At 36.7% G+C, this 23865-nt stretch overlaps 2 protein-coding genes across 6 annotated transcripts in view; one reads left to right on the top strand and one right to left on the bottom strand.

Annotated features, from left to right (window-relative positions):
* The window catches only part of Vkor (Vitamin-K epoxide reductase), an 81546-nt gene that overhangs the window by 4758 nt on the left and 52923 nt on the right, over window positions 1–23865 (top strand). The window lies entirely within an intron of this gene.
* The window catches only part of LOC136832566 (nucleoside diphosphate-linked moiety X motif 17-like), a 43567-nt gene continuing 33800 nt past the window's right edge, over window positions 14099–23865 (bottom strand). For 4 of the 5 annotated variants that reach the window (XM_067093622.1, XM_067093611.1, XM_067093600.1 and 1 more), the window contains exons 5-7: window positions 21661–21820; window positions 14991–15081; window positions 14099–14788 (exon numbers count right to left, since the gene is read on the bottom strand). In XM_067093622.1, the coding sequence (XP_066949723.1) occupies window positions 14665–14788; window positions 14991–15081; window positions 21661–21820 (375 nt within the window). In that variant the 3' untranslated portion in view covers window positions 14099–14664. The remainder of the gene's footprint in view (window positions 14789–14990; window positions 15082–21660; window positions 21821–23865) is intronic. The other variant, XM_067093640.1, reaches the window with a different exon arrangement.

The following is a 23865-nucleotide window of genomic DNA, read 5'->3' as shown; positions in this document are numbered from 1 at the left end:
TGATTACATTAGTTAGGGTGCCATCACTCAAAAAAGATTGAGAACCACTGGGCCTTATTATATGAAAACCTCATACTCGATTACGACTTTTGAATTATCAAAATAGAAAACGATACGCATATCATTAACATTCTAAGTTACATATCTGAAACGGACACAAAATTGTCGAGAACAGACCCTGGGACAAAAGATGAATGGCTTCTGTGATGAGAAGAGCCCGATCTAGCTTTAGTCCAACTTCAGAATATCTTACAGCTCTGAGATTCTTTGAATCTTTTTCATGCTGCCTCCACTTGTTGTTATTTCTCTGTATAGCTTGTTTGCCCGTTCTTAGCTCATTGTTTTTGCTTAATTACTTGGAATCGTAAGATTAAAGACAATCTGAGTCTTCATACTTTGGCGTTTTCAGTAAATGATTATACGTACCTTTCTAGTCACAAGATCAGGTTACTGTAATTGCATGTAGGATGGTCTACAAATTTTACCGACAAAGATGAGACTTATGCTATTGCTTGCTAATTGCACTTAACTGGGTACCTTTAAGAATAAAAGAGAAAAGCTTTGGAACATAGGGAGTGCTTTGAACTGCATTGCTGTGTCGAGTATGAAACCGTTTTATTAAAAGAGACCTTCAATCTGAGTGAATATAGATTAATAGTATCAAGATGCAACTCAGATATTAGAAAAAAGACTTGAGCGCACGGCAGATAAATTAGTCAGTATCCTGTTTCACGAACTAAAGAGCGCGAGAAGTATAGGCAGCCGACATCGATTAGCCTACACTGTAGAAGGGGTCGGCAACCTTTCTGAGAGTGCGGGCCAGACATCTATGCAGTGTCTTGGAGGAGGGCCATGATACCAAATTCGCTATAATGATCGCTCAACGCCTTCAACTAGGTAACAATTGTTGGATAATTAGTGTCCGGGTTTTAATTTGGCAGCCGGAATCACATCCTTCGCGGGCTGGATGTGGCTGGCGGGCCGGATGTTGCCATAAGAAGTTGCTTCTACTTCATGTAAGAAAATCATTAGCAAGTTAAGAGACCCAACTGACGAGCTAAATGGGGACCGATAGGATGCCCTACACAATTAACAAAGAGCAGTGGATTGTGCACATTGTCTGTCATTCAGAAAAAAATATATATATATAATATATATATATATATATATATATATATATATATAATATATATATATATATATATATATATATATATATATATTTTATATAGATACTGTATATACATATATATATATATATAATTATATATTTACATATATATATACATATATATATACTGTATATATAATATCTTTTTCTCTTTCTCTCTGACATTTGATGTTACAGTGCTGAGTAGAAAGACGAGCATGATTGCTTCATATTCAAATTCAAGGAATTGTAACAAAAATGTATTTGAGTAACAGAGGGATCACAGTTTTTTGTAATTAGAGGACAACGACCTTTCACTAGCTTTAAATAGAAGTAGAAATGTCTGTGATGTTAGCTTAACAAATAGTCGACACAAATATCAATTTAATACAGCAAACTATTAGCGTCAAAATAGAATACTTGGAATATCTGACACTGGCGGGAAAAGGTCAAAAGACACTTAGTTCAATGCACGTAGAAGAAGAATATATTTAATAACATTGTGTTATGTAAGACTCTAGTGGTGGTAATCACAAAGGTTACCAGTCATATTCCCGTAGAGGGATAGTCCTGTCAGTGCACCTCACGTGGTGCACTGTAGACATTAATCAAAGTTGTTTGCAGCTCCCTTTCGACCCCTAGCTGCACCCAATTTCGGCCATTTACTTTACCTCCATTCCAGCTTCCTTTCTTCCATCTTACTATGCAGCTACTCCATCTCCCGCTTTTCACTCTCTTGAGCCCTGAGTGGCTGAAGGTGCCCCATTGTTTATCTTTATAGCTGAATTGATATAGAGCACAGTTAGACCGTGATTTTGAAATAATCTCGTATCATACATGTACACACATATACGGGAGTATGGAAAATTCATTCGTATAACCGATGTGGGTTTGAATCCTACCAAGGAAGAACAGTTTCCTCATTCATTCATCTCCGTAGGGGGTTGGTGCCGTCAGTGCACCTCAAGCGGTGCATTGTATGCTTTACTTAAGGTTCTTTGCAGCGCCCCTTCGGCCCCTAGCTCCAACCCCTTTCATTCCTTTTACTTTACCTATGTTCGTAGTATCTTCCATCTTACTTTCTATCCTCTCCTAACAACTGGTTTCATAGTGCAGCTGTGAGGTTTTCCTCCTGTTACACCTTTCAAACTTTTCTAATCTCAATTTACCTTTCAGTGCTGAATGACCTAATAGGTCCCAGCGGTTGGCCTTTGGCTTAAGTTCTATATTCCATTCATTCATTCATTCCCCATCTCAGCGATAAACTCCTATAAAGTATGAGAAAAATCACAAAGTCAAGAGTTCACTGGGCCTGTTACAAGGTAATGCTTTCGTGTCATGACGTTTTAACGTGGTCTGTCTTGAACATAAAGTGCGTGGTTTGAATCCTGACGCGGAAGATAACAGTTTTTTCATATGGTAGTGTACAACACACACACACACACACACACACACACACACATACATATATATATATATATATATATATATATATATATATATATATATATATATATATATATATATATATATATATATATATATATGTATGCATATATATATATATATATATATATATATATATATATGTGTGTGTGTGTGTGTATACAACATCTCTCTCTCACTGGTAAAATCAATGGAAGTCGGCTGAGAGGAAGACCTAGAGAAAAATATATGGATGGATTGGTGAGAATGACTGGAGGAAGAATGTCTGCAGCTCAGTTACTGCAGAGAGCCAGAAATAGAGAGGAGTGGCGAGCCATGATTGCCGACGTCCTTGGGGATATGGCACCTGGATGATGATGATATGTATATATACACGTGTCAGTGTGCGATGATATAAGCAGATAAATATACTTATTTCACCATTATTATAACATAATCATTTTTACAAAAGCTATTCCCCTGCGCAGTACAAAGTCCCCTCTTGGCGTCTGCAAGCAATATTCTACTCACACACACACACACACACACACAACGTTCGTGGCATCCACTTTTGTCACGTAGTCAACGTATTTTTCCTCTAATTATCAATTACTTTATAGTATTTCTTCATAATCGCCAGGCAGTCAGTTTATATCTTATCTGAGAATCTGTGTCCTCTTCCTTATCATACTACCCTACTGTACCATGTTGCTTTCGTAATCAGTAATCTGCCACAAAACTTTTTTGAGATCATTCCATCTTCGTCCCTTCTATCGATCTTTCTTGTTTTTTGTGCCATTGCCTGAAATGCAACGTTAGTCAGCAGGTATTCTATTGTGTGTGTGTGTGCGTGCGTGCGCGTTTCTCTTCTTTCATCATTTTACTGTACTTTCGCATCTTCTCGACCATGGTGTGCCAATGCTCGACAAAGTAATTCTCACATCCGTCAACCCTAATTCTCTTTCGCTATCACTCTTCAGCCTAGTCATGTTTCTGATTATTATTCCTTATGTTTTTCTACATTGTTTTAAAAACTCAGACATCCGGTAGAAAAGGAGCTGTAAAAACAAAAATTTACATGCATTTAGTGCGATAAAATCAAGAGTATCTGAAATGCTGGTATATCATACTTATTTGCTAGTTGTAGACCATATGGGCATATAGTTTTTTTTGTCCGTTTGGTCGTACTTTCACGATTACGAATCATTTTCAGCACTCTCTCTCTCTCTCTCTCTCTCTCTCTCTCTCTCTCTCTCTCTCTCTCTCTCGTTAGGCCCTCATGTCGCGGAACACGGGCCTATGTGTCGCATTAGTACCGCCAAAATAGACCTTGAGCACCGCTCTCAGCTCATAAAGATGAACCCACTTTTTCATCCCCCATGACGATCAAGAAATAAAAAAAAATGGTGAGTTCGTTTCCTTAAGTCGTCTCTCTCTCTCTCTCTCTCTCTCTCTCTCTCTCTCTCTCTCTCTCTGTGGCTTCGTTTCGCTTTAGTACCACTCATAAAGATGAACCTACGTTCGATCTCCTAGGACTATCGAGAAATAAAAGACGGCATTGCTTCGTTTACTTGAAAATTCAATATGCATCTGCTGACCTGAGCTTTCGATTGCAATCCCGGTTGTCGGTTAACTGTTTGTAGATTGTATTTTGATGTAAGACAAAGGCAAAAAATTACGTGAATGGTAAATCGTCAGTCAAAATGTAGATCGCGACCTATTACAAAAAAAGTTAGTGTACCAGTTCCAGGAATAGCTAATTAAATGACTGATCCTCCATGTTTTTACCCCCAAAGACTGTATTTTTCGACATTTGCATCTTGATAAGAAAAGGTAACACTGAAATCGCAGCACCTTAGATTATCATTTCATTATGCTCTAAGAACCCTGACCTTTGGTTCGCACTTAAGGACAAATGATGTAGATAGGTAGTAGAACATAAGAAGAAACATCTTAACGTTGACTTATCATCTAGTACAGAGTCCGGTCGTGGACGCCAGGGGTACAGCAATAGTTACTTCTCCCTGAAGAGTAAGAAAACCAACAAAGACTTGCGGTTGGTTAGGTGAAGTTAGCTTCTAGACTGTAGTTTCTTTCTTTATCCTTTCCAGTTCCTTGATAAGGTGAACCTAGTTCCTTCTGACAATTCCTTTTCAGTGTGGTATTTTTTTTGTAAATCCATATTAATTTATAATTATATTTTAGTTCTTGGAAACAGACATAAATTGTAACTTGTCCGAACTGGCGGACAATTTGAGTGGATCTGGCTCTTTAGCGAACCTGTTACCCACTTACTCAAGTTACCAACAGGGTAAACAAGTCGAAAGCTACGTATTTTCATGGCTGTCAGTCAAGTTGGTCGCGCGTTTTTTACTTTTTATATCAGACCATGTCTCAGGGAGCCGAAAAGAAGCTGGCAAGGAACCCTATCAAAGTTTTTTTTTTTTTAAGGAATTTCCTTACGTCTAGAAATAAAAACGATCTCCGTCTTCGGTTTTGTTGTAAAAGCCAACAATAAAAAAAAAAAAAAAGTTGTTAACTTGGCATCTGGCTGTTACAAGACCATAATTTGAAAAACGATGCCCAAAAAGAACAGACTTAGTCGGGCGTAAAAAACGACGACGATTGATTAAAACAGTAAAATTAACAAAATGTCAGATATTTAAAAATAGCGTTAACCTGAAAGAAACTGTTATAGAATGATTACGCCAGCATTTTTCATTCTATACATAATGGCTGTATGGACTAGTATAGTTCCAGTCAGTGGTACTGATATTTTACGATGCCGATACCATATGCCGGCTTTTATCATTACCCTGAAAAGTGGAGGGCCCAGCTAGGCATTCCCCATTCATGCAGGGTAGTTCCACTCATAAATTGTAATCTTTTTTTTTCTGTTTTTCTTTCTATACCTGACGAAACTTTGCAATCTTGGCCTCTCGGTATATTATTTTCCATGTACAAAAGGTATTTTCATATAAACTTCATCTGATGATAAACAGAAGTCACATGTTCTTTAGCTTCCGGTTATGCAGATACTTTTATAAATCCGATCTAGTGTTGAGATGACAAATCACGAACAGGTAACGAAGTAGTTTTCCTTTAGTCACCAAAGGAAAACTGTGGCCCTGATACTTTCTCTCATTTTGTTTGATAACACTGAACCTTTCTTTGGCATGGTAAATGAGAGTAAATTACGATGACGAGTGTTTTTCGCTAGTTGAAATGTGTAAGTAAAAGACGAAAGTTGTTTCAGAGTTATATATATATATATATATATATATATATATATATATATATATATATATATATATATATACAGAGAGAGAGAGAGAGAGAGAGAGAGAGATAGAGAGATAGATATATATATATATATATATATATAATGTATATAATATATATATAGAATGTATATATATATATATATATATATGTATGTATATATATATACTGTATGCATATATGCATAAAATTATAATCACTTTTATACGTGATTCATTCATCACACATTACACAGGTGAAAAATAAGAGACGTGGTGTAGGTCTGACCAGTTTCGACTTTTATTTCCAAGCCTTTGTCAGTAGCTTGGAAATAAAGTCGAAACTGGTCAGGACCTACACCCCGTCTATTTTCATGCGTTAGTGGGTGAATTTGACAGTGCAGGAAGCTTACATAACATGAGGCAGTCAGTACACATTCGCAGAAGGTTCGTCAGCAAGACGTCAAACCAACCCATGTCCCCATCCACAACTGATTCTTAGTGCAACTGCGAGGTTTTCCTCCTGTTACGCCTTTCAAACTTTTTTATTGTCAATTTCTGTTCCAGTGCTGAATGATCTCATAGGTCCGTGCTTGGCCTTCGGCCTAAATTCTATTCTACTCTTTAAAATCGATGAGAAGGGCAACCAACAAAGGTGGATTAACATTCCTTTGTCGCAATCCATTGTCTGCAGTACCTAAATTCACTCGATGAGGCTTCATCAGAATTTACTTTGCTTCATTTTTGGACTGTTTCAATGTGTTTCAGTATTGAACAGGAATATGTTATTGACGTTAAAATTTTCCATACTATTAGTCTGTGGACACTGTCAAAATCCTTCTGCTAATTAACATAAGTGATTTGATCTATTCTTTTTCTAAACCCAGCTTGCTAATCAACTTCTTTTTCTTGTTCAGTAAGGATGAGCATGCTGAATATTGTCACCGCGACCGAAGAAAGATCACTGCTTCTTTTCTTGACACAGTCGGCCAGGTCACTTACCAGTGCTGAAGAACGGTCCAATTAGTGTTACCATCATAGTGCTGTGTTTTCCAACATACACACACGTGTGTGTGTGTGTGTATATATATATATATATATATATATATATATATATATATATATATATATATATATATATATATATATATATATATGTATATATATGTATGTGTATATATATATATATATATATATATATATATATATATATATATATATATATATATATATATATATATCTCATCTATATCATCATCATCATCATCTCATCATCAATAACAAGGAACGAGGCAGATAACTAAATAAGAAAGTTTGTGTAACCATTGTCTAGTGACTGCAAGCTTAACCCAAACGGTTAAGCATATTATTTACGACAAGAAGAAATGTCAGTAACCATTTCAAAATGCCAGGGACTCGTAACTGCACAGGGCCGAAAAAGAGTTGGCGGTGTATTCTCTTTCTTTGAGTTTTAAACGGCATTACATGAAAATTTGTCTGAAATCATCGCCACATTAGCTAGATCGCTAGCTAGATCGCAAAGTTGAGTTTTTTTTTCAAGCAGTCATTTAGTTCTAAATTCGGATCAGCCTCATAATCGAAGAATAACATCACTGAAGCGTCCCCCGAGTTTTGCAAAATTCAATTCCCGTTTTGTCAAAACATACTTGTCACTGAAAGATACTGGATTTAGATGTTGTTGCCTCTTTTTTTTTCCAGAAGTACATTTTCCATACAACGATGTTGTTTTCAAGTACAATAAATACTGTCCCTACAACATTAATCCTTTCAGTGTTGATTCTATGTTAATAATAGGGTCTCAGATTCACTATCACAGGTCTCTATTCTTTGATATTACTAGTAAAGTCCTTTACTAACGTGACTAGTAGTGTTCTTTATTGGCACGACTAGTGCTGATCTTTGACATCGTTTTCAATGGTCTTATATGGATGATGTTACCACTAACCGTAACTTATGTATTGCATTTTTTGCACTTACAGTTTAACCTACTGCTTCAGTAGCACATCAGCTTCTTTTAGTTATCTTGTATCATTCACGAATAAACCAGGCATTGTGACTTATCTTTGTTATTGAGAACCTCTCGTTCTAATTCTAATTGCATAAGTCACCCATTGACTTCCATGTCCTTCTCTCCGTCCCCTAAGACCTACTGTAGATTTATACACCAACGTATTCTCCCTGCCTGTCTACATAGCCAGATACCTAGAATATTGATTTTATTTTTTCTTGAGCTACAATTTAGCCATGCCTGCATGTCTCGACATTTCCAAGCCATTCAATTTTCATTATAACAATAAAAAAAATGCGTCGAAAGTTTCTTCACCGCAATCGAGTTTTCTGTATAGCCGGTACAGCATATACCCAAGGCCACCGAAAATAGAGCTATCTTTCGGTGGTCTCGGTATAATGCTGTATGAGCCACGATCCATGAAACTTTAACTGCGGCCTGGTGGTGGCCTGTCTTATTTTGTTGCCAGAAGCACGATTATGGCTAACTTTAACCTTAAATTAAATAAAAACTATTGAGGCCAGAGGGCTGCAATTTGCTACGTTTGATGATTGGAGGGTGGATGATCAACATACCAATTTGCAGCCCTCTAGCCTCAGTAGTTTTTAAGATCTGAGGGCGGACAGAATAAGGTGCGGACGGGCAGACATTAAAGCCGGCATAATAGTTTTCCTTTACAGAAAACTAAAAAATTTTATTTTCTTTCATTCCTATTCAGTCATGATATACTAACATCTATCAAATTTACTCTGAATTTTTTGGGGAAGAAAATTTTCAAGCTTGACCATGCTGAAAATTATACATACCAGTACTGTATTTCTAAATGTTTCATATTTTTTAACTAATTTTGAAGGGTGTACTCAATTATCAGAACTGGAGTCAATGCATCCTTGTTTTTAGTAAATATCAGTCATGTCCAGATTGCTAGAATACATGATTCTTGAACAATTATTATTGTTATTCTCCCAGTTATTGTCAATGCTTTACAAAATAGCCAGTTGGCCTGCAGATGATGGGTTTCCATGAAGGCACTCTTTCTCTGTTATCAGTGATCTTGAAGAGGCATGCGCATCTCTGTAGGTACTTAAGGGTACTTTCAGCAGATCAGCAACTTCATCCTAATACAGTAATTGGTATTAAAAATGTTCAATTTGTATTTTTATCACTTTTTAGGATTTATATTTTAATGTCGTGTAAGTTTTGAGTGATTAATCATCACGATCGCCTCCAATGCCATTCAGTACAAAGGGCTTCTATGAAATGATGCCACTAACGTCTCTTGTGCTGTATCTTCCACAAATTTACAGCACCCTGTCTCTTAGTTGATTAGGTCTATTCAAAAATAGCAATGAGGCAGTTTGAGTTAGGTGCTGGTGTAGATTACCAAATTTACCATGGCTGGCCACACCAAGAGCAATCTCCATGACAAGGGTGGCTTGTAAAACTTCCTCTTGGTGGCTTAGGAATACCTGGAACAATTCAAGAGTAAGGGGGTGCTGGATCTCCTTATTTTTGCTGGGGTGAGCGTGAGGCACATTCTCCTTTTGAAGCAGATGGTAGGAATCTGTCAAGTGTACTGAGATTAGGATATACAATTTAGGCCAAAGGTCAAGTGCAGGGACCTATGAGGTCATTCAGCGCTGAAAGGAAAATTGAGAGTAACAGTTGCTTAGGTGTAACAGGAGGAAAACCTCGCAGTTGTACGAAGAAACAATTGTTAGAAGAGGTTGGAAAGTATGATGGAAGAAAGACTATGAAAGGAAGTACAGTAAAAGGAATGAAAGGGGTTGCAGCTAGGAGCCGAAAGGACGCTGCAAAGAACCTCAAGTACATAATACCTACAGTGCGCCACACATGTGGTGCACTGACAGCATTATCCCCTTACAGGGAATTGTACCGAGGGCAAGGGCACTGTCAAGGGTGCCAGCTAACAATCGTGTACAGGGAACAAAAATAATATCAAGTTTGGGGTTAATTTCTTAACAATGGACAGCTTCGGACCATAAAACAAATTCCTTGGTACAAAGGACTATGTATAGAATGTCTAATTTGTTGCCATTTGGTAATTACTCTCATAGTGGCACTTGTCCAAGCTGTCATAAACATCCATGGATAGCAGGTAGCCAGGGATATGCAGAATACAATAATGACTGACTTCTCTTGATTGAGGATGAAGTAGTCAGATGCACATCATAAGCTCTGTAGATCTTTGAGGGGGAATGGGTCTCTGATTTTACCTGGCATGTATCCAACAGCAAGCAGTGCCTAGGTGTCTGTATTCAACAGGTTAAGGGTTTTCAAGGAGACCCTGGAACATCCCAGGAATTTGGAGACCCAAAGGAGTTCATAACTTGCATGTTGGGGGAAGACAAAGATCCCAGATTTTCAGACTCTGTCAAGGGAAAGGATATCCTCCAAGTTCAGTTTCCCATTTCTTATATGTGAAAAATTTTCAAGGCAAATGCCAGGTGTCAATGAATTACCAAGGGAGTCATTGTCTTAGCAACTGGCACTGGAAGGCACAAAGGTGACGGGTCACTATTCAAGATTTTACAGAAAACCAAGTGATGAACTCACACTTAGGTAAGACTGCTAAAGTTTTATCTCTGTCGAGCTTGCAAAATGACAGGTAGGGCATATGGCCAAAAATTACACTAGCAATGTGCTACAACAAAGTAACTTTTTCCTTCTACCCGTGCTGGTCAACAGTGCACTGCAGTAATTTCCTGTGATCAATATGCCAAACCCAGCCATAACATGATTCATATATTTTACATGCTTTGTGACAAGAGACTATCAGAAATCTTCTTTATGTTGCATGGACACAGCCACACCATATCAAAAGCAGGAATTTCCTCTTCCCCATAAAAAGGTAGCCATGTGTTCTGTACATATTTCATTTTGCATAGTCTCAAGTTCATAACATTGTAAAGTTGCACAAACGTACACCAAGACCCATACACCGCAGATTCATAAGTGGTCAAATGTTTTTTCCTGTTGTGCAACAGGAAATTTGCTGTGAGCAAAGCAGTATAATGAAAGGCTTTTTATTCCTTGTTACTATGTGGTTGTAAAGGTTTATGATGTAGAAAGACTTTGGACTTGCCCTGGCTGGCTAAAATTATCACATCAGGAGATCTCATTAACTGCCATGGTATTGTAGCAATGCAAGAGGGTACTGCCATGATGTTTACAATAGCAGCATTTGGTAATACTGTACCTTCATGCAAAAAATTGAGTGTAGACTGGCACCACAACTGTGAAAATTGAGTTGGATATCTAAAAATCATTTTTTCTAGAATCATTTGTTTAAACCATGGTCCAAGACTAGTGTTGGGCCACAGTTATGGTTCAATGCATTACCAAGAAGTATGTTGGAAAAATAACTAATGTACTATAAAAATATTTTAAAATCTTCTCTGGAACAACTGGGTTACAGTTTGTCAAATAATCCAGTCACTGTTTTGTAGGCTGGCGTAGATAAAGTTTGTCAAACCATAGGCACAACAGCCGAGGTGGGTCACAATACAGGTATAAAGTTTTTTATTGAAGTATATAGCAAAAATCTTTAATCATAACCTTGAAAGTGCATAAAATGGCTCAAATGGACAATGTGGCCCATGAGACTTGTGCCATAATATCTCTTGTTACTTAAGTCGAATTATTTTTTTTTTTATGTCTTAAAACTGTACAATGAAGACACTTTTGCCCCAAGTCACTCAACACCAACACCCAGAAATTCTTAAACATTTTACTTCAAGTCATAAAATTGCCTAATCATTTAACAGGCTATCAGTACACCACTCGTCAACATTTTTCTATCAAATATTTTACACTGCTATGCCATACATAACATAAGCTTTCTGTAGGCTAAGTATACCACAGTTGCTCTCTCTGTGTCTACGTATACCAGAGTTGCTTTCCCTAAATCTATGTATACCACAGTTACTTTCTCTATCTATGTACACCACAACAGTTCCCGCTTTTCTCAGTTTTTCATAAAACATTTTCATGTCAAACACTATGTATTTACATTTAACTGACTATACCAACGTTGTTCTTTTGAAAACAATTTCACTTTTCAGTCAGATACCATAAAAAATATATCTGAATATTGGGCACTGCTGAGTCCTTGCTGATTCTCTGACATTTTTTTTACCAAGGAAAATAACTGATTCACTTCATCTACTATTTTGAAGTCTTTGTTGTCCCTTATCAACACCTAAATTACACACCCTGTAAGCCTCTCAACTACTCACTTGCCACCATAATACAGCTTATAATTTGTAGCCCCATTAGTTCTTGATTTTTTCCCAATATTCAAGAAATTCCTTAAGTCACTTCCTCAGCCTTCCTCACACATATACTGTATAGAAATCTTCAGCTCAAACTTTGAGACCATTTAGGTCTGCCCCCATTTTTTATCATCTACATTCATCAGTCCTTCAAAACCCAGTACAGTACTCACTTCCACAGCATATGACAAAGTTCTCTCAATTTGTATCCTTTCCTTTATTCTTAATGCAGAGCACCTCTTTTGGCTCTTAAAACTCTGGCTCACCTTCTCTCTAATTAATTTTAAAAATTATGATCACATCTAGGTGTAAATGGTGAGTTTATTAGTTGCTCCAATAAGCTGGATGGAGGTACTATACAAAACTTAAAAGCTAACAGATTGCATAGAATCTCTCTTACACATTAAGCAGCCATGTAGGAACATAAGTGGTCATATGTGGTTAGAGCAGTGGCATGAAAACAATTTTACAAGTACAGTACATCTAATCTCCAGCATGAAACCTTTAAAGTATAAAGTACACCTACATTTTATCTGTAGTCTGATTTTATTTCCCAACTTGTTAAAATTTCTTTTTCAACTTTATACTGTACTTGCCAGATTAAGTTTTGCCTCTCTTTAACTGTTCAGTATTCTCAACAGTTGATCAAATCTCTTATGTAGTGACCCTTCAATTTACCAGGTGCTCCGGGGTCAAACCTTCTGATAAATGCTATTATTGAATAGTTTAACTGTGCCAGTTACCCAGTATTACAGTATGGTGTAGCCTACACTTGAACATTCAAGCTATCCCAGTAATTCTATACAACTTACAATCTACAGTAAACTGTGCTTAACATTCATCATTAGGTTCAAGACATTAATCTGCAAGATGCATCATGTCTAATATAGTAGCCTAGCAAAAGCCATTTCGAAACAATGTAACTTACAAAATATTAAGTCTGATAAGTGGAGAGTTACCTAAATACATACAGTACTTAGATTTCTGTTAACTTAATTTTGTATTCCCATCCTTCCATTTTGTTTCATTGCTGAAGTATCATAATGCTTTTCTCAGAATATATCTACGATCCTAATTTTCTTTTTCATCCTTACCCTTGACCACTTTCAAAAAAGCAAAGTGGAAACTGTTTTATTTTTTGTCTATCATGTATTGTTCTAGGAGTATGGCCCAACCAATTTTCACATGCACTGGGGGTTGAATTGTGAAATTTAGTTACTAAGTCAAGCACTATGGAACATTCAGCCATTCAGTGCTTTAAAGTGAGAAAGTTAATCTACACAAGAAAAAATACAACCACGCTAAAAATCAAGTTAATAATGAAATTCAGTGGAATAAATTTCCTTTACAAAAAGTCAGACTAACAACATTACAATTATTGCTAAATACTCCACTCATGGACCTACCATGCATTGAAGTTGCTCTTCTCTCTTGATTAAAATGAGGACAGTCATTTAAAATGTTTCATTGTTATATCTGTTCAGAAGGAATTACACACTTAAGATCTGCCTCCCATTTCCACTGTGTAGTGAATATCCATGGATATCATGCATACATACTGTATTGTTAAAATTATGTTGTCTTCCTATCAGGATAATTTTAAATCGACCATTTCTTGCTTGAAGGTTCGATGACTTCCAACTAGTTAAGCTATACCTGTTAGTCTGTCACTTTTTCCTATATAAGAAAGGATCCATTTGTTTAAAATCTCCATATGGGATATTTATAACAGACTTATTAGTAATCCTGTAGCTTCTTTAGCTGCCATGTCGTTTCCATCTATCGCCACACAGGTGTGGTGTTATGGGTTGCCATTATCAATAAGAACAAGTGTTTGCAGTCTGTTTTAAGTACAGTAGTTGGTCTTATACAGAACATTTTGTATACTGAAGATTCATGGCAAGAGAAGTATTTTTCATGGGACATATAAACACACTAAATCACCAGTGCTTTTAATGCTTAAGCAGTGAAGTTTACTGCAAGAATGATAGCCAGGAATGAGGATGAGATACAGTAAAAGAGACGTGGGTTGTTTGGAGTTCTGTTACAAAACAGAAGCAGACTAAATGAAGAAACTGAGGAAGGCAAGACACAGCTAATGATTATTGCAGATATAAAAATAAATGCTGATGAACTGAGATCTTCTGATAGCACAAGAAAGAATATTTCAGATGTAGAACCATTCTACCTGATAGTGAAAGACTTTTGAAGAAATTAAAAAGTAGAAAAATTATACAATAAATAATGACTACTTTCATTCACAGTTTTGCATTGAAATTTAATGTTTTATCACAAGTCAAAAACACATGCTGCCTTGGTACTAGGTCATTCATTTGGAAGCTTCCTGCTTTCATGATGAGTATAAATTTGATACCCTGTATATGGTAATTTCTTAAGTGTTTCCCTTCAGCGTCTATGAAGAAAGAGAACTTTATTACATTACTGTTATTATGTTGCATTACACAACAAAAATATATTAATCTATATTTTGCTGTATTGTATATGTCACATCTTATTTTTAAGCTTTTCAGAGGACTCTTTCCCCAAAAATATATTTTTATCATACAGACTCCTTGCTTCTTCTTTATTGCCTGTGAATTGCTTTTCTAGCCACAGTGACAGTGCAAACCTGCAATAAAAACACAATATAAACAAACAACAATAATTTTTATATTTTAAATCTACAATAGTTAATAACTAAATTTCAACCTTCAAAACAATAACTTAAAAAATTAACTTTGGTATCTCCATTCAAATTTACACACGTTATACTACAAAAATTTTTAAATCAGCACAAGGTTGTGTGTTTTTGGTTAACTTTCAATACAAACCTACTGCCAGTACTTATACGTTCCATGTCTATGCCAGGAGAGGGTACTCTGTTAAGCAGAATACTTGAGTCAAGAACTCCTGATGCATGTTCTGAAAGCAGAGAAAGAAAACATCTTTATTCTGAATGTTAAAAATCATTTCACTAATATTTACTTAATTACTACTGTATAGCCAGGTCTATGAGAGCCAAGTGTTTTGACTCAGTGATCTGGTTTAACTATCTAATAATAATAATAATAATAATTTTATTATTATTATTATTATTATTATTATTATTATTATTATTATTATTATTATTATTATTATAGATAGTAGACCCTCTTAAACATATGTTGAAGGTGGTAGCTGCATCAGCAGCATTCAGTTCATATAGTTTTTTCTCTAATTGTCTGTTAATTGATTTTTCAGTGTTACTGCATTCTGCCAGTCACACACCAATGTTTGTTATTCTTGGAGAGGAAAGCGGGTTGCAAATAGGGTACAGTGGTTGTATTTTGGATGAATACACTATATCAGTTATGGAGTACAATGGTAACTGAAACTGGGAGTTCATCCTCCGTGGAGTTGTCCTTCAGGAGAAAGTCTTCCTTAGTGTTGATTGAGGCATTTACTCAGGCTCTGCTGAGCATGATCATGCCAAAAGACTGGAGTAGACTGTCATTTGTGGTGTCTTGCTTGTTATATACGAGATGGTCAACAGGGGGTCAAATGTAGGCTGACCACAGATTAGCTGAGGAGGAAAATTCGCACTGCTAATTGGCTGGTGAGATTTCCTTGTAAGCCAAAAACTTTTCATTGATGGTTTCACTGCTGCAGCTTGCTGAGCGGCAGGACTGGTGTGTGACGTCATTCTCTGGTATGACTCCTATATTGGTATGACGACCATAAAACTGGCAAAGAGGATCTCTTGCCATGCTCAAGAAGGCGCCATAAAAAAACCACATGCGAGATCCCCACCATACTAGCATCACAAGGAATGCAATACAGTAGTGGGGAATACAGAAATAATTGGAAAGGCCCCCAGCCCAAGAAGCCTATGGCTGCTAGAGGCACTCTTAATACAGCAGGAGAAGCCCTTATTAAATATAGCTCAAGGGGTGTTCCTCCTGCTATCAACATACGCAACCTTTGCTTATGTAACTGATAGACCTGCACCAGACACTGCAAGAAGCAGCATTCCCGAATGAGAAACATGATAATTTCCAAGATTCTGCAAGCTGCCCAGTGATCACTCAGAATATTCGCCAGGTAATATCTTATGGGTTATCTAAAAGAATCTGGTTATTTTAATAAGATATGATTTAAGTATGTTTAATATGGATTTTAGTCATATTTATTATATATACTAAGTATATATTTTGAATATAAAAGTTTAATATACATTTATTTTTGTTGGCTCTATCTAATATCATTCTTCATTTTTTACGTTCATACTTTAACACCAAATTTTACTAGTATGTCATTATTCACCTATTCATAATCAATCATATCATTAATTTATATATTTCACCTTCATTACGGTGCTGAATAATCCTAATGTGTTCCGGCGCTTGGTCTTCAAGACCTAAATTTCACAATCAATCAATACCAGAGAATGACGTAACACACCAGCCCCACTGCTCTGCAAGGCTACAGCAGTGAGACCATCAATGATAAGCTTTTGGCTTACAAGGAAATCTTGCCAGCCAATGATCAGCGTGAATTTTCCTCCTCAGCCAATCAGAGGTCAGCCTACATTCCGCCTCATGCTGACCATCTCACATGTAACAAGAAAGAATCACCACAAATGACAGTCTACTCCAGTCTTTTGGTGTGATCATGCTCAGTGCAGAGTGAAATGTGACCCTGATCAACACTGAAGAAGACTTTCTCCTGAAGAAGGACAACTCATGCAGGATGAACCCCTGATTTCAGTTACCATCATACAGTAATTTGCAACTGATAGTGCATTCATCCGAATTAAAATTACCTAGGTTAGCAACATGCTTTCCTCTCCAAGAATGACGAACATCGGTGTGTTACTGGCAGAATACAGTAATGGAGAAAAATCAATTATATCAGAAAAAGAGAGAAAACTATACAAATTGAATGCTGCTGATGCAGCTATCACCAACATATTACAGTATTATTATTATTATTATTATTATTATTATTATTATTATTATTATTATTATTATTATTATTCAATGTTCAGCAATATTCACAGATACTTGTCAAAAGACATTTAGATCATTATAAAATTAGGTGTTGTACAGTGTACAGTATTGAGGAATCTGACTAAAATGTTTATATGACAAGATATATTTCTAAGAATCAAATCTACTCTTCATAGAAATCATGATATACAGACCCCCTTCAGAATTCAAATGCATGCTGGACAACTATTAAATTTCCCTCTCCACAGATTATAATGTTTTGGTTTTTGAACTATTAAAATAGGCAGTTATAAGCATTTTTACAGGTGTCAAGTATTCGCGAATTTTAGCTATTCGCAGGTGGTTGGTCAATTTCCCCCGCGAATACCGGGGGTCAAGTGTAGTTTGGTTTTTACCCAACCATGTAAAAACCATTGCATCACATGACTTTAGGACATTTATTATAATAGTCCTCAAGGTACCCTTCTGGACTATAAGACAGCATTGCAGCACCATCAAAGTAGGAATTCAAGCATTTGAATGGTTAATGGGGTTCTGATGAAACAAAATGTTTCAATAACAAATTTTTTTTTTTTTAAAACCCATTAACCATAAGAGGGCCCTTTTCCCATCCTCTTAATTCTTGCCGATTCACTCACAGCTTACATGAAACAGCAAGTTGGTGGACTGACACTTACGTCAGGGTACAGATGGTGTGTCTGACAAACTGGTGAGCCTGGGCACCTTTGGTACACAAATATTAAGCATTAATAAGATTGGTAGACATGTATGAAAACACATCTAGTGGCACCTGTTTGCTTCTATTCCTTGTGTATGTATGGTGGTTCTATCTAATATCATTCAACTAAGTCAAGAAAACTGCAGCAAAGTTCAATATATGGTGCATATGGAAAAGTTGCTCAACGCACTATATATTGAAATGGCACACACTTTGGATATGGAGCTGTATCTCACAACAAGACATACCAATTCTCTTTACCTAGTAATGCCTCAGTCTTCACTGGAGAGCTGTGAGCAATCGCATTAGCTATCAGAATTATAAAGAAAGTATCTTTCAATAAATTTGTGATTTTTAGCAACCCAGGAAGTGCTATAGAAGCCATTCAAAGTTACTACCCAAAAAATAATATTGTACAGCAGATTAAGTTTGAAATCCACATACTGTATAATAATGGAAAAAATATTGAAATGTGTTGGATCCCTGTCCATGTTGGGATTAAAGGAAACAAAAGAGGCTGATAAAGCAGCTAAAGAAGCAGTCCACTTGACAGGAGCAAATGTAAACATCCCTATTAGTGATTATATACAATATATAAAAACAATTATTATAAATAAATGGCAAAGTCTGTGGTATGAGGAACCTATAAATAATAAATTGAAACATAAAATCCTGTGTTGGAAAATGGACCTCATCATATCATACAGAGACACACACACACAAGTAATTCTGACGTGTCTTTGAATAGGCCATACTCGTTTGACGCATGGGCCCTTAATGAATGGTCTACATGGCCCTCCTCCTGATTCTTCAGAATGCAAAATGATGATAACAATGAAACATGTAATGTGTGAATGTCCAGAATATAACCAACATCGATTATCAACTTTTGGAAATAAATCGATGAGGGAAATTTTGTCAGAATCTTTACATTTTCAATTATTCTAATTGTATATTCATGAAGAGCTATAATTTAATTGATAAACTATAAAAATAAATAGGTAAATAATGAAAACACAAAAACCTCTAGAGCGTTACAAGAATTTTAAAAAATGACAAATTTTTAAAGTAATTTGTATTTTTCCTAACATACAAAACTGAGGTCTTTATAAACGGGATTAACTTTCAGCGAGCTGGAAAACCAGCCATTAAAGTTTTGCACGGTGGTTATGGTAATAGCTACCGATGGTAAGTGCAGAGGCAACGCCCACCAAGTCGGTGAGCATTCAATTCTATGCAGTTTTCCTTTTGGCCCAGGAATGAGGGGTGGTAAGAAATGGGCCCTTTATGTAGAGACCTCAGGTTTGTATGTTAGGAAAAATACAAATTACTTTAAAAATTTGTCATTTGTTCCCACACAAATACAAACCCTTGGTCTTTACATATGGGAGACTTACTTTTGAAGGGAGGATTCTGAGCAAATCCCTGAACTGACTGGTAGCTCAGCTCACCTGGGTACTCTCTTCCTGGTCATGAAAGAGCAAAGGAAGGAGACCATGCCTTTGATCTACTGATCAAGAGAGATGTTCAATTGCCAGACTTCTGGGCATTTCGAATTAATGGAATGCAATGTCCTTGATTTGAAAAGGTTTGGATGAACCCACAGTGTTGGAGACTATAAAGCTAAGAATAACCAACTGGTTGGTTCATAGTCAGTCCCTCTCTCCCTTTGCTAGAGAGAAGGAAGGATTTACATCTACTAATCCAAATGGAGCTAGATTATAGATAGGATACTCAGTCCTCTTGATCACCAGCATGCACATGCATCCAGCAAGTGATGGCTCATTCACTGTTCCTTTGCCCGCTGGAAGAGGAAGGAAGGCAGGTGAAAGGGAGGAGGCCAGTCCCTAACACACACCTTCCCCATGCAGCCGCACACCTTAGGCAAGATGCAACCTGTCTCTCAAGACCTGGGTGAACTACATGACTTGTTGAGTATCCACCATAGGACCCAAGGAAAAGGTGTCCAAGGACTTCAGGGTAATGTCCCAAGGTAAAAGGAGATGAATGTGACCTGCACGATTACATTCCATCCTAGTATTCGACAGACAGGTTCTTCCTGAATGCGATTTACAGAACAATGCCCCTGGCCTCGAAAGATCTGGCTCGAAACATACTGATGTCCACCAGGAATTTGCGGAGTCTGCTCGTTTGATCATCTCACTAGTCAGAGAAGTGACAATTTGGACACCGTTTCTCTGCCAACTCGAAGTTATTAACGAACGAGGTGTTGGCATTGGGCTGAAGATCTAGTCTTAAGGAGGCAAGATAGACATCATATTGTCATTGGACTCAATTGACGGTGCAGGTGAAAGGGTTTACAGTTCTTACAGTAGCACACTCAGCACAGTGGTCAACCAGACACATTCCAGGATGATGGATGTATGACAGACAAGTTCAGTCACTAGAGTCGGTATTAGCAACGACTGGTCTTGACACCTCAACGTTTCAAAGAAATGTTTGATTGAGGAAGTCATAGGGTTAGCCCTTCAATCTTGACACACTGAAGCTGTTACTTTTCGGCTCTATCTTTACAGACTGCGGGCATATCAGCCATCGACCATGATGACGGATGTATGACAGACGAGTTTGGTCACTAGAGTAGGTGTTAGCGACAATTGGTCTTGACACCTCGACGTTTCAAAGAATTGTTCAATTGAGGAAGTCAGTCAGCTTAATCCTTCAATCTCGACACACTGAAGCTGTTACTTTTCAGCTCTGTCTTTACGGATCTTGGGCATATCAGCCATCGACAATACCACATTGAAAATTTCACTTCCGGTCAACGAAGTTTAGCAACGATTGGGTCTAGTCAGTATTGGATAGGTGACCTCCTGGGGAAAACCAGATGCTGTTGACGTCTTGGAGACATCTTTCACATCTATGGTTACAAACCTCAGTCATGTAGGCAAATGAGCTGGTTCTTCTGTTTGGTTAAGAGCTTCATCTTTGTGCTTTTTTCATAATTTTATGTTTTTCCTCTGAGTGTTGTCCTGCTCCATATGTATTCTTCTGATGAACTGTTCCTGTTCCTGTCACAGCAAATGTCTACCTTTTCTCACATAACTTGTTCTGAATTTTAATATTCTTTTTTTTATAAGGAAATATGAGTGAATGTATTTAATGTGTCCATGTGTTCCAGTGTAAAAACATATGCCTCGTGCAATTTTTTTTTATTTTCATTTTATTTTTATTTTATTCCTTTCTATTTTAAACAACATTTTCATTCATCACCATACCAAATGACCTATTTGGTCCAAGTGCATGGCCTATGGCCTAGACCTGGTACTTCACCCTAATCCTTCAGGCCAGCCCTGTGAGAGCTGATAATCAGCTCAGTGAATAATAATTTAAAAGCCATACATAGCCTGGGGTTCCATAAAAACTACTCATGGCATCTTGGCACTCCCTTTTTATTATTGTATATATTATACAATATTAGTATCTCTCTGATTGTGAATTTTGTATGATACATGGTAAACCCGAACAAACAAGTGCCACTCACAGTTAATTTGATCAAGTCTTCCTCCTCTTCACAAGAAAAGTTACTGCATTATTCACAGGCTCCTCACCAGTCCTCTTTTGGACAATCATAAAAGACTAAATCCAAGTCATAATACATAAAAGAAATGGCAAACACTAAAGTCTGCAGATGGCATATTTTTTGTAAACTAGACTAATTTATTTTCAGACTAAACAACTTGGTAATGAGGAACTTCTCTACAGTCTATATATTATCATTATTATGAATAGTCCAACAAGACTGAGTTAACATTCAGGTGTAAAAACACTAACCTCCAAATTTATTCACCAAAGTAATGGGAATCTCTTTGCTCGCATCATTTCTCGTACAATTTTCTTCATCTTTGTTGTCCTTTCCATCAGGATTCCACACAGCTATATTCACTAGATCTGGAGAAAGCCAAACTGCAGCATCAACTTCCTCTGGGGAGAGCTGTACAAATATCAAAACATTTTACATACAAATATACTGAGAAAAACTGCATTTACTTATTTATAAAAGTAATGATTCAAAGTCAATATCAAATATAAATTATAATTTTTATGCTCAACATGCAATAGCATATGTTTCTTTCTTTGGTGGTCAAAAACAAATACTGTATTGAGATTTCCATGCAGTGTGTACTTTCAACATAAAATCTTTATTATTCCTAATTTGCATACTCTAGACAGTGAGTTTACAAAAATTGTTTCAGTATTCAGTATAAATTTTTGAATACAGTATGTATTTTTGCAGGCCATAAAACTGCTGAGGTGGTAGTTGTCTTAGCAAACAAAAGACAATACCCCTGAACGAGAGTATCTTTTTTACTATGAGGATTATGCAACACTGATATTTGACCACAAAACTGGAATGAGACAGTCAACTGGAAAAGATCATCATTCAAGCATGCTGAAAGAACCACACTTTCATGATACAATCCAACCTAACCTTTTAGCAAACAAATGTTTAAAAACAAATAATTGTCATCACTACCATCCCCTCCAATGCTGCGCAATGCAAGGGGCCTCAGAAATTCCATATGATTCATGTTCTTCCCATGCTTTTACTCCAATGTATCTCCATTCATCTCCAGCCTCCCTTCTCATATAGCTCATCCAAGTAAGTCTGGGTATTCAAACTTTTCTGGTGCCCCGAGGAGCCCAGTGACACTACCATGTGCTATTCTCTCAGGGATGAAGCAAAGGACATGTCCAAACCACCTCCATCACCCATTCATTATTATCTTTTCTACTTATGAAACTTCTGTAATTTCCCTTATGGTATTATTTCTCACTCTGTCCTGCCATCTGATATTAATACTGTATTGTTCTTAAAGATAGAAAAAATGATAATTTCTATAAATGGCCATTACACTCTTAACAGTGAATTCTGTGGAGGTTTGAATATTAACAAAAACTTACTTTTATATAAGTAACTTACCAAGTAATTACATAGCTATAGTTTCCTCTTGCACCGCAGCTTAAATTAAAAAATTCGTAGGTAACTCTTCAAAGCAGATGACTGGTCCTGCCCATTCACGGGAATACCAGGAACGACTTAGCAGACAACAGACAACTTCAGTCTGTTTCTGCCGCACTTGAGTAAACACCAAGTGTCAATGGCAGCTTTGTTCTTAAATTTGCTGGTCGGAAACCAGATTTCGGTGAAGTATTATCACTGATTTCAGGTAGCCTTCAAGCCTTCAGCTTTCAGGATCAGTATTTTATTGTTTTGTTATTAAGATCTGATTCAAGTTTATCATATTTCGCTAGGCTACAGTAGCGAATTCACAGTCAAATGGGTTAATTACTGGTAGCTTAGCTTACCACACTACCACCTTTACCGGTTAATGTACTAAACGTAAACAAAGCATTCATTGCTGAAGCAATATTTATGGTAATGAATTACTTTAAGTCTCAATTAATGTTTGGTAGGATTTGCGACATGTCTGTATGATGATACGCTGTGTACTTCAACTATTCTCAGTAAAGGTCAACTTTCCTTTTCCGAACAGCGTAATAACAAATATTGTGTTTGCTACCTGTCCGACTTTTTTGGTAGTAAACACATGTCTGAGTCTCAATTATGGGATGGCCCGAGGTAGAGGGTTAAGATACAGATGGCTAAATGTCGGTTTTAATAGTTGTGGTGCTGTTACATCTTGCTACAATCGACTGTGCTTCCCCCATCCCAAACCACAACAACCCACAATGCACCAGTCATAAGCAGAGCTCCGATATGTGCAATATAATACGCAAGACTTAATACATAATAATCTCAGTGTTTAATAGGATTTGAGATATGTCTGTATGATGGTACTCAGCGTAATTTGAACTATGTCGGTAAAGGTTAACTTTTCTTTTCCCAAGTACCATAAAAAACATAATATTGCATTCGCTACCTTTTTTGCCGATTAGCATAATATAACATAAATATTGTCTTCTCTGCCAATCGAATATTTTCGGTAATGGATACATATCTGCAATCTCGAATTA

Source organism: Macrobrachium rosenbergii, chromosome 4 (assembly GCF_040412425.1).
Source record: "Macrobrachium rosenbergii isolate ZJJX-2024 chromosome 4, ASM4041242v1, whole genome shotgun sequence".
Lineage (NCBI taxonomy): Eukaryota > Metazoa > Arthropoda > Malacostraca > Decapoda > Palaemonidae > Macrobrachium > Macrobrachium rosenbergii.
Note: the sequence above shows the minus strand (reverse complement) of the source record. Positions and strands in the feature narration are given on the sequence as shown.